Source organism: Girardinichthys multiradiatus, chromosome X (genome assembly GCF_021462225.1).
Source record: "Girardinichthys multiradiatus isolate DD_20200921_A chromosome X, DD_fGirMul_XY1, whole genome shotgun sequence".
In the NCBI taxonomy this organism is placed as follows: domain Eukaryota; kingdom Metazoa; phylum Chordata; class Actinopteri; order Cyprinodontiformes; family Goodeidae; genus Girardinichthys; species Girardinichthys multiradiatus.
In genome coordinates, this window is record NC_061817.1 from 6314296 (window position 1) to 6325340 (window position 11045).

General features: G+C 39.7%; 1 protein-coding gene across 2 annotated transcripts in view; it reads right to left on the reverse strand.

The window, feature by feature from the left end:
* Window positions 1-3461, reverse strand: part of LOC124863007 (protein yippee-like 3) — a 5600-nt gene extending 2139 nt beyond the window's left edge. Inside the window, exons 1-5 of one of the 2 annotated variants that reach the window (XM_047357237.1) lie at window positions 3097-3461; window positions 1539-1657; window positions 1349-1392; window positions 749-857; window positions 18-667 (exon numbers count right to left, since the gene is read on the reverse strand). In XM_047357237.1, the coding sequence (XP_047213193.1) occupies window positions 623-667; window positions 749-857; window positions 1349-1392; window positions 1539-1655 (315 nt within the window). In that variant the 5' untranslated portion in view covers window positions 1656-1657; window positions 3097-3461 and the 3' untranslated portion in view covers window positions 18-622. Of the gene's footprint in view, window positions 1-17; window positions 668-748; window positions 858-1348; window positions 1393-1538; window positions 1658-3096 lie in introns of those variants that run through there. The other variant, XM_047357236.1, reaches the window with a different exon arrangement.
* Between the last annotated feature and the right edge of the window lie 7584 nt (window positions 3462-11045).

An 11045-nucleotide genomic window follows, 5' to 3' on the forward strand; every position in this document is an offset into this window, starting at 1 on the left:
TATATAAAAAAACACAACTTCCTGCTTTTATACATGTTCATTTGTATTCCCCCTTGGCTATGAAGCCCCGAAGAGTTCAAGGAGCTGGTGCAACCAGTTATCTATAAAAGTCACATATTTAGTGAAATGAGGTCCACCTGTGTGCAATCTAGGTTTCACATGATCTGTCAGTATAAACACACCTTTCCTCAACGGCCCCAGAAGCTGCAACACATGTAGGGGGCATCACACATGAAGACCAAGGAGTTCTCCGAACAAGTCAGGGACAAAGTTGTTGAGAAGTACAAGTCAGGGTGGGGTTATCAAAAAAATGTCCAAATGTTTGACGTTCCTCCAGAGCGCCATCAAATCCATCATCTTGAAATGGAAAGCCAATGCTTCCGCAACAAACCTGCCAAGTATTGACTTCAGGGGGATGAACAGTTATGCACGCTGATGTTTTCTGTTATTTTGTCCTTTTTCTTGTTTGCTTCACAATAAAAAAAAAAAAAAAAACATCTTCAAAGTTGTAAGCATGTTTTATAAATGAAACAGTGAAAATAATCCATTTAAATTCCCGATTGTGAGGCAGCTAAACATCAAAAATCCCAAGGGGGGTGATTACTTTTGCAAGGCACTGTCTCTAAATTATGCAGTTTCTTTTCGGTTGGATGTTTTGAACACCAACCTGGAACACAGTGAGAAATGTTTTTTTGCAATCATTTACTAGATCCACACAGAACCTTTAGGTGTAGTTAGAGTTACTTACGTATTTCCATCCCAGAGTGGTGTGGCAGTTTTCACAGTAAATATCAGCCACAGCGTGGAGTCCTGTAAGCAGCACCCTCTCCTCAGCGGGACCACAGCCAACATTAACCCTGAAATTAACAGCAGTGTCACAGATCAGATGTTTGTTCTATAACCAAGCCTCTATCCTCAACAGCACAGTACTATGTCTCTTTATAGGGAAAGTTTATTGAACATGAAAAGAAACATACCATGACATTTCTTAAAAAATAATGACCATCAAGATTTAAGCACATCTAATGCAGTTTAATAAGCTCAGTTCTGTTATTGTGTATTGCTGACCCACTAACCCAAAAATCAAGCATGACCAAAGTGAACCAACTGAACTTTGGGGTCCAGTCTACTTATCTACTGACAGTTTGGTTTGCATAAACACATTCGATATTACAAATTTTTTCAGATGGAAACAGAACATATCAGAAACTGCAAGCTTTGGAAAAAAAGATCAGATTGCCAAGTATTTCAAAGAGGACATTTGAGGAAGTGGAAAAAAAAAAACAACAACTCATGATTAAATAAACAAATCTGTTATGAAACTTGTGGTTATGTCCAAAATACTCACACTGAGTTAAAGAGGTATGCTCGTCCTTGGCTGCCTTGAAATGACTGGAAGAAAAATAAAATCCCCCCCACATGAAATCAAGAACTGAATAATCATTTGTTTCTTGCAGATTTGTCTATTTTTAATACTCAAGAGAACTGAAAAGCACACAAAGAAAAGCATTACAGTAGAGGCTTGGCAGAATGTTTACCTTTGAGATAAGATCGTCATGGTTTGCCAGATGGGCGCGGCAGTGCACGCAGCTGTAACGCCGGTGGCAAGAGTCTAGGTAAGCCTGGAAAGTCTTGGCTTTAGTCATCTTCACCATGTCTGTGCAGGAAAAAGGCAGGGTGAACATGTTGCATTACTGTATATGGTAATCCAGGCAAAACTGCTTTGGATTTGGTTGAACAGAATTCAGGTCCGATCACTGAAGAGCCACATTTTAAACATATTTCCTACCTACTGCATGCAGCTTACTAAATAAAGCTTTATAGTTATAATGGGTTCAAAGTTCTAGAACTGGAGAAAATTGGTTACTGTCCGATCTAAAAATGCACCCATCAGGTTTTTCCTGGATGATAGTCTTTCTGACTCCAATGTTCTGTTCTTAAAAAAAGGGAACAATTTGGTGCATATCTTTTGAGTTTGTAGTTTTGCATCAAAAGAAAATGAAGTAGTTTCAAATGATCCCGATATGTTTACCAGAGCATGTCCCTAATATTCATTAATAGAGAAAAAAATTCAAAATGACAAAAAACTGATTTTTCACCGTTTGACTGGTCAATCATTATTTTGAACATAGAAGACGAAGAAAACAAAAGGCGTATAATTGGTGCATCTCGATTTGTCCGGATATCGGTATCGGCCAGTTTTCCTTTGATCGGATCTGATGTGATCAGCAGGTTAAAAGACAATTCCAATTTGTTTACCATGTTCAATAACCGACTGTAAACACCACATCAACCGACAACAACATGTACTTCCATTAACTTTTTAAATAATAATCAGAATCTGCAGCTCAGACCTAAAAGAAAACCTGTTCTTAGGAAAGCCTGATCGGTGCATATTTGGTTATTAATTGATTTAAAGATGCACTGATCAACTATTCCTGGCCTACATTGATTTCCAATTTTCTCAGAAGTTGTGTTTTGATTTGACCAGTTCCAATGTCTGGTTTTAAAGACCATAACATGAAAAAGACATTAAAAAAAACTGTTTCGGGGTTTTTGAAGATGGAAGTTTTAGATCAAACAGGAAATAAAATATATAAATACGTATTGGCCATGTAAAACCTGATCAGTTCATCTCTAACAATGCTAGAATTTTGATATCTAAGCTTCCTCACAATCTAAACTGAAGGAACTATGTTGAAAGGTCAAATGTAGTAAGCATTTCTCAATTTCCACATTTTGTCGGTCTCATTTTCAATTAAAAAAACGAAAATTTCTCTTTTTCTGAAGTATAGAAGCAATTCGCATTTGCATTCAATTAGCAGTGAGTTCTATGATCTTTTATCAACAAGACCAAACAGGCAAAGATAGTTCAGCATGCCCTCTTCCTGTTTCAAAACCATTTGCCCAACCAATCTTTGGCCCAATAAAGCCACCAGTTAGTCCGTTTTTGATATGCAGAGCTGTTTTCACACTGATAAGCGTCTCATGGGTCAAAACATAAATTAAATACAAAGGAGATCACTAGCATGCTAGCTGCGCAAAGTCGGTACTGTAGCGAAGATGGATTAAATGTTTCCATTTGTTTTCACTCACCTGCTAAAACCGAAGCTGTTCTACGACGGTCTACAGTGGCTGACAGTATAAAAGCAGAAACAAAGAGCAAATATTAGGACGTGAAGTCCAGCCTTTAGCTCGGCTCGGTGCTACAGCCCTCCACGCGCTGACGGTTGGGGACGAAAACCCAGCTCTGATTGTTGTTGTAAAGGAGCCCGCGTTCTGTTCCGACTCGAAAACAACGTCCTTCCACGACTTTTTCAAAAGCAGGAGCCGGGATTCGGACAATGTTGTCAGGGTGATAGACCAGAGGGCAATGCGTTCCCTGCGGAACAAAAATGTTGTTTGTTTATGAAAGCACGCAGATGGAGGAAGGGTGAAGGCTGCAAAACAAACCTCCGTCGACCAATCACAACTCACAAAAGACGTTTAGAATGTGGGTCAACCAATCAGCTTCGGCTTCACATGAGCCTTTTATGGCTATCAAAAGGCTTTCTTTTCGATCCACTTTCATAAATGTTGGGTTGTCTTTAGTGATGGAAAGTCCGATTCGTTTCCAGGATTCGGATGTTGTGGCTGTGCTGACAAGAAGAGTCCGATCTTTCTACTCTCAAACTGTTCTATACTTAGGGCTTGCTCTAGCTTCATAAGGAAGGCAAGTTTTTATGTACTGATATTGTTCAATCAACTTTATATTCTTAATGCAATTTTATTAAATATCTAATAAAGTTAAGATTAGAATGATATAAGGCCCTGGTGGATTTAGATGTAAAATTATTTTCAGTCAGCCAAGAGGTTTGTTTCTGATAGGAAATTAGCCGATACCTCTCAAAAGATAATAAAACAATGTAAATAGAGAATCACTAGAAAAACCTCGTCGTGGTCTTCCTCCGCTTATCCGGGATCGGGTCACGGGGTCAGCAGACTCAGCAGACACCCTGACGTCCCTCTCTCCAGACACCACCTCCAGCTCCTCCAGGGGGAAACCCAAGGCGTTCCCAGGCCAGCCGAGAGACATAGTCCCTCCAGCGTGTCCTGGGCCGTCCCCTGGGCCTCCTCCCGGTGGGACGTGCCTGGAACACCTCCCGAGGAAGGTGTCCAGGAGGCATCCGGTATAGATGCCCGAGCCACCTCAACTGGCTCCTCTCGATGTGGAGGAGCAGCGGCTCTACTCCGAGCTCCTCCCGTATGGCCGAGCTCCTCACCCTATCTCTAAGGGAGTGCCCGGCCACCCTACGGAGGAAGCTCATTTCAGCCGCTTGTATCCGTGATCTCGTTCTTTCGGTCATGACCCAAAGTTCATGGCCATAGGTGAGGGTAGGAACGTAGACCGACCGGTAAATCGAGAGCTTCGCTTTTCGGCTCAGCTCTTTCTTCACCACAACGGACCGGCACAGCGCCCCCCGTTACTGTGGCAGCCACACAGATGGATCTGTCGATCTCCTGCTCCATTCCTCCCCTCACTCGTGAACAAGACCCCGAGATACTTAAACTCCTCCACTCGAGGCAGGAACTCCCCTCCAACCTGAAGAGGACAAGCCACCCTTTTCCGGTCGAGTACCATGGCCTCGGACTTGGAGGAGCTGATCCTCATCCCAGCCGCTTCACACTCAGCTGCGAACCGCCACAGCGCATGCTGTAGGTCTTGGCTAGAGGGGGCCAGCAGGACCACGTCATCTGCAAAAAGAAGAGACAAAATCCACTGGTTCCCAAACCAGACCCCCTCCGGCCCTTGGTTGCGTCTAGAAATCCTGTCCATAAAAGTTATGAACAGGACTGGTGACCACACTGCTCAGGAGGAGCAGTGTGGTCTTTGTCCCGTCCGTGGAACACTGGACCAGCTCTATACCCTCTACAGGGTACTCGAGGGTTCATGGGAGTTTGCCCAACTGGTCTACATGTGCTTTGTGGACCTGGAGAAAGTATTCGACTGTGTCCCTCGTGATGCCCTGTGGGGGTGCTCCAGGAGTATGGAGTCGGAGGCCCTTTATTAGGGGTCATCTGGTCTCTGTACAAGTGGAGCTGGACTTTGGTTCGCATTGCCGGCACTAAGTCGGACCTGTTCCCGGTGCATGTTGGACTCCAGCAGGAAAACCAAATTCATGTTTTTATTTAGATTTAGATAAAAAAAAATTCATGTAAAAATTATTAATGCTCTTCTCAATAATTAAGCTTTTTGCATGTTTCCACTGCTATTTTGAACATTATCTTTGGTGATATTGAGCTCCAAATCTTTGAGAATGGAGGGCGTCCTGGAGAGACTATAGCAGAGCCATGCAAAACGTTAATAGTGCTTCTAGTCAAAAGAAACGTGGTGTTAGGAATAACCTTTATTAATATGACTCAGCTGTTTTTCTCATTCATACCATAGTAATATAAAACATAAGTTCTAATGTTTCCCTTTTGTTAGAATAGGACAATAATGCTCATTGACACACATTACAAGGATAAATGGCCCAAGGGTTGTCATGAATGACCTGAAGCTGGGGCACTGGGTTTGATAGTGGAGTAGCCGGTATAACTGGGTTGATTAGAAACCTACATCACACTTAGATTAAGTATGGACACCAGCTACTACACAATCTAACAGATAGACACCACAATGGTGACACATAGTCTACTGATAATCATTGAGGGAGAGCACATCCATTGCATTGGAGTGCCAGATATAAAACTACATGTGACCTTCTATCGAGGCTTTTCGTCATCCTCTAACAGACGGTGACAGTCCGAGATGGGAGCCTCAGCGCTGATCTCTGTAAACATTCTTCTGCCTTAATTTAGATTAAAAGAGCTAAAAGTTAGAAACTGGTTGAGAGTCGTTCCTTGAAGAGTCAGTGTTAGATAAAGTGTGTGATTGCTTCTGGGGACCAAGGACCGGAGGAACTCCGAGGCGTCTGACCGCCAACAGCGTGCGGTAGCTCGGACAGTGGTGAAATAAAATTATTACTTTAAACCTAAATCTACCAATTGTAATAATAATTTTAGCCCTAACTGTATATTAAATCAAACAAAAAACACATTGAAGTCACAAGCAAGTGTCACTGTACTCAGGCTTTTGGTGTATGCTGTGATCATTTTGTCTCAGAGTCTGCAACTCTGAAAACACTGAGTTCGCATTTTGTTTTGGTTCTTATTATTTACACAATGTGCGACAATGTATTTCACTTAATTAATGTATTAGAACACTAAAGGAACATGTTTAGAAATAGAGATTGTACAGTAATATGTGTGCTACTGGGTTGATCTAATATAAACAGAAGTGTTAATAAATTGCTTATAAAGGCAACTTTCACTGTGTTCTATATACTCTGCAACCATATTGGATAACAAAGTTGGTGAGTACTCAGTGAGCTCCAACTTTCCCAGTTGTAATTCTGACTAAAAACCTGGAAAAATTCACTTTCAACTAAAAAATATATGATGGCCCAGACAGTTCAACTAATACAAATGCTACAGCACATCAACAGAAGCCTCAACACAACAACACAAGCCATCTATGTTCTATTAACACCCGATCAAGCCAGATGGGCATTAACAGAACTTTTACTGCTTGTCAGTTTCAGTCATTCAAAGACAACATATTGACTAAAAAGAATTTCAAAAAATGTCAAATCCATAAAAAGCTCTTCCCAAAACCTACTAAGAAGTTTCCATTGATCGAAAGACATATAAGCCTTTTATGTCAGTTATAAAGTCATTGCTCTATGAGCTTAATTTCCATTTAATTCTCTCAAACCTGGGCTAAACAGATGATATTCTTTTATTGATGGCCTTCTTATTGAGTCGAACATTTGCAGCACCAGTTTTTAGCACTTCACATAGTTTCTGTTGTTCAGCATACTACCAGTTGAAAGCTTAGACATGTGACATGACAAACAGTTGATTTAGAGGAACACGAAGACAACAAGCCACTTAAATCATAAGGAATATTACAAATGACATCAGTTTATAGATATTTTGACTGATTCAAAGCTTCTCTCTTTGGAACTAATATGACAAAGAGCTAGATTTGGTTTTTAACTCTGTTGTCAAACAACTCAGCATAGGCAAATGGTTAAGAAAAATCCAGCCTTTGTTTCACCAACAGACGGATTGATTATCATTGTTGCAGTACTGCTGGACTTTGGCCTGGGAGAACAGGGAAGCAGGTGACATTCATTGCACATGTTAACCATTAGGTAGAAAAATGGGATAAAATGCAGATGTATAGTGTCATTATAACAGTACCCTGTATGTGTGTGCATGTTCAGTTCCTTGCAAAAGTATTCACAGCCCTTGAATGGTTTCACTTTTTGTGATGTTACAAGCACCAGCTTTGTTTTCTTTTTTGACATGGATTTTACGTGACAGAACAACACTAAAGTTCAAAAAGTACTGTGGTGTGAAAAAGTGTTTGACCCCGTTCCAGATTTCTTATTTTTATGCATGTTTGTCAACTGAAATATCTCAGATCATCAAACAAATTAGAATATTAGTCAAAGACAACACAAAAAAACACAAAAGGCAGTTTTGAAATGAATGTTTTTATTATTAAGGGAGAAAAACAATCCAAACCTACATTAACCTGTGTGAAAAAGTGATTGCCCTCTAAACCTAATAACTGGTTGGGCAACCCGTAGCAGACCCGATGATCTGCAACACTAAAGTGTGACATGTATTCTTTTTATCCCTTTTTAATCTGATACCCCTGAATTAAATCCAGTGCGCTCAACTGCCTTCAACAATCAGCTAATTAGTGAAAAAGCCTGTGTTTATTTAAATTTCAGTATAAATCCAGCTGTTTTGTGAATGTCTCAGAGGTTTGGTAGAAAACCACAAAGACCAAGGAACACAGCAGACGGGTCAGGGAGAAATCTTGATCTTAAAGCAGGGTCAGGCAGAGGTGGGTAGTAACCTTTTGAAAAAAATGTACACCTCAGAGTATTTCAACTTTCACTTTCACAGGAAAATTTGGGTACTGCTCTATTCAATTCCAGTAATTTCTCTATTTTGCACAGGATCTGTCTGTTAGGTTTTTGTATTGTAATGGAAATTCTTTTATTAAGTGTTCCAAAGTGTATGACCTTTAGGTTACCTCACTCCTCAGAACATCTGTGTTAGAGGAGGAATCTGTAAAGCCATTATCAGAAGTTTAATGGTTAAAACTCATGCTTTAGGGTGATGTGCAGATGGGTTTGTTCCTAGATAACTTTGTCACCTCTGAACCCGAGAAGGGTCTGGGGTCATAAAACACAGACTCTTTGAAGTTGAGATAACACTGTTATGTTTGGTATAAATATTGTGTGTAAATGTTGATCGTGGCTCTGCTTCACTGACTAAACTCAGTGACAGGGTCTTCAAACGCTTAATGCCTTTGAATAAACTAATAAAGACAAAGTCCGGATTTTCTCTTGTTGTGAGTCAACTTCTACCCACTTTGATAAGAAGATTCCACTACAGTATTTGTTTACTTTCTGCTCAGCCAGGTGCTTTTCTCTTAATTCGGGTTTATTTACATTCCTTCTGTTTAGTTTTGTTACTTCCTTGTTTCTTGTTGTAGATATGTTTAGTTTATGTTTCCTTATAAAGCATATTTTCCCCTTGGTTATGTCCCCTAGTTTAGTTTCATTGTTTACTGTTTCTGTTCAATAGACATGTCCCCGTTTTCTTCCTGCACTCTGCTCAGTCAGGTTACTGGACACCAGCTGTTTCATATCCCTCCTGATTAGTTCCTCTCTAAGTTCATTGGTCTATACTCCACTTCCCTCAGTATTTGAGTTTTGGTTTTCATTGTTTGCCTCTAGTTCCTCTTGTGTCACCCTGTTTGTTACCCTGACTGCTACATGAGTCCATGCTCCTGTCATGTTCCTGTTATTCACCTGCCTGAGTTCCTGTATCTTATCTAACTGTAAGGTTGTTGGTCATTAAATCCTTCTCATCATATTCATACGCATTTGGGTCCCACCTCAACACTCATCATGACAGTTCTGACATGTTACCTACTGTAGGTGTTTGGTTTCAAAAGCTTTATGTTGGGACAAAATGATATGAAAATGTTTATTTCTTCTTCCTAAATTCATTTGAATTAATATTTTTACTTATTTTTTATTTTATTAAAAAAAATGTATTTGCTCCAAACGTTATATATTTTTATATGGGAGGGTTAGAGTTATGATTACACCATTTTGTACAATTTCAGTCAGATATTATGATCAAACAGTGACCAGTACTTGAGTATTTTTTTTTTTTACCAAATACTTACATTCCTACTTAAGTGTTTACCTGGGTGACTACTTTTCACTTCAAGAATGATTACAATCCTTAAACTAAATCCAACTGAGAACCCGTAACAAGATAAAATTCCAGTTAAGGTTATTATGTTCAGGCCTAATAGTACCTTCTGCAACCCGCTTATTATTTATTGTTCCCTTGAGTCATACATCAAACAGCATGTCACAAATTTGGGAGTAGTTATGGACTCGGATTTTAAATTTAAATAAACAGCTCCCCTCAGTTTTGCAAACAAGTTTCTTTCAGCTAAGGCAAAGAGCAAAACCTAAGGCAGTTTAGCCTAGGAATGACTTGGAAAGAATCATACATGCCTTTATTTCAACTCTTCTCGACTATTGCAATGCACTTTATGCTGGTGTCAGTCTAGTTTCCCTTTTACGTCTTCAGCTTGTTCAAACTGCTGCCGCTTGGCTTATAAACACCTAAATGGTCTTGCTCCTCTGCATCTCTCTCATTTACTCCAGCCATGTCTAGACCAGCTGCTTTTAGCTGTCCCAAAAACTAGATGGAAACGTAGAGAGGTACCCAAACTTTGCAAGATGTTGCCCTTAAATATTAGACATCTTTAGGTCCTGTTTTTAAGATTCTTTAAAAAAAACATCTATTTTTAAATAGAATTTGGCCCTGTGTGAGTTGACATACTCTTTTTATTATCTTTTAATAACTGTTTTACGTCTTGGTTAATTTATTTTTTTTTTTTTGTACAGCGCCTTTGGGCAAACTTGCTGTTTTTTTTAAACATGCTTTATAAATTACATTTTAAAACACATTGAATTGTGTGGTTCTAACTTGAAACAGTTGAAGGGGTATGAACACTTTTGCAAGGCAGTGTACAGCAGCACTGAAGTGTACTTTTACCCTTGTTTTCAATGCATTTTTTTGCCTTTTTATTTCTAAAATCACAAAAGATGCCTTTAAACCAATCAATAATGTCAGAAAAAAACCAGTCAAAACAAAGCTGTGTTTGTTTTAGTGTCTTATCATAGTTGTCAGGTGACAGGCTCCAGCTGGTTAAACATTCAATGCTGACAATGCTCATTAATTGTTTCTTTACATACTGATCTGAGTATATACACACAGTAGACATGATCACACTGTCAGCAGTGATGAAGTGCTCTGCATGATTACAGAACTGAATGAAACTCTTGTTCTTGTTGATCAGCTCGCTGTGTCGCAATATGACCCGGTGCTTGTCCTGTCAGGGTTGGATGCAAGGATTTCCCCCTTCGTCTGGCAGTGTTTCTTTCAGTCTTTTGTGTTTCTGTAGTAATCTTTTCATTGGAACACTGCCGTTGTTTTTTGTTGTTGGGATCAATTCTGACTCCTGTGTCTGCGGATGTAACTTGTGAGCAGAGTTGGATAATCAGTCATGACTCCTTTGGCTCCCAGTTCAAATGCTGTCTTGATGTCTTCCTCTTTATTGCAAACAAATAAATGCACCTGCAGTTGCAGACACAGGGACCATAGAGACAAACGTTGTGGATAAATAGCTGCTCACACATTATTATACAATCATATACCTCAGTCATGTATGGTTTAAAAAGTTAAAACTGTGGAGACATATTAGTATGCTTCAATTCAGTTTTGATCATTATTGGTCCAATGAAGGAGAGTTTGAGGAAGCGGTTTCTTCTTTTTCTCTATAAATAGTCGGGAAAGCATTGACAAATTGGAAACCCCTAAGGAAGCGCTGAGGCGCTCCACAGTGGTTAATA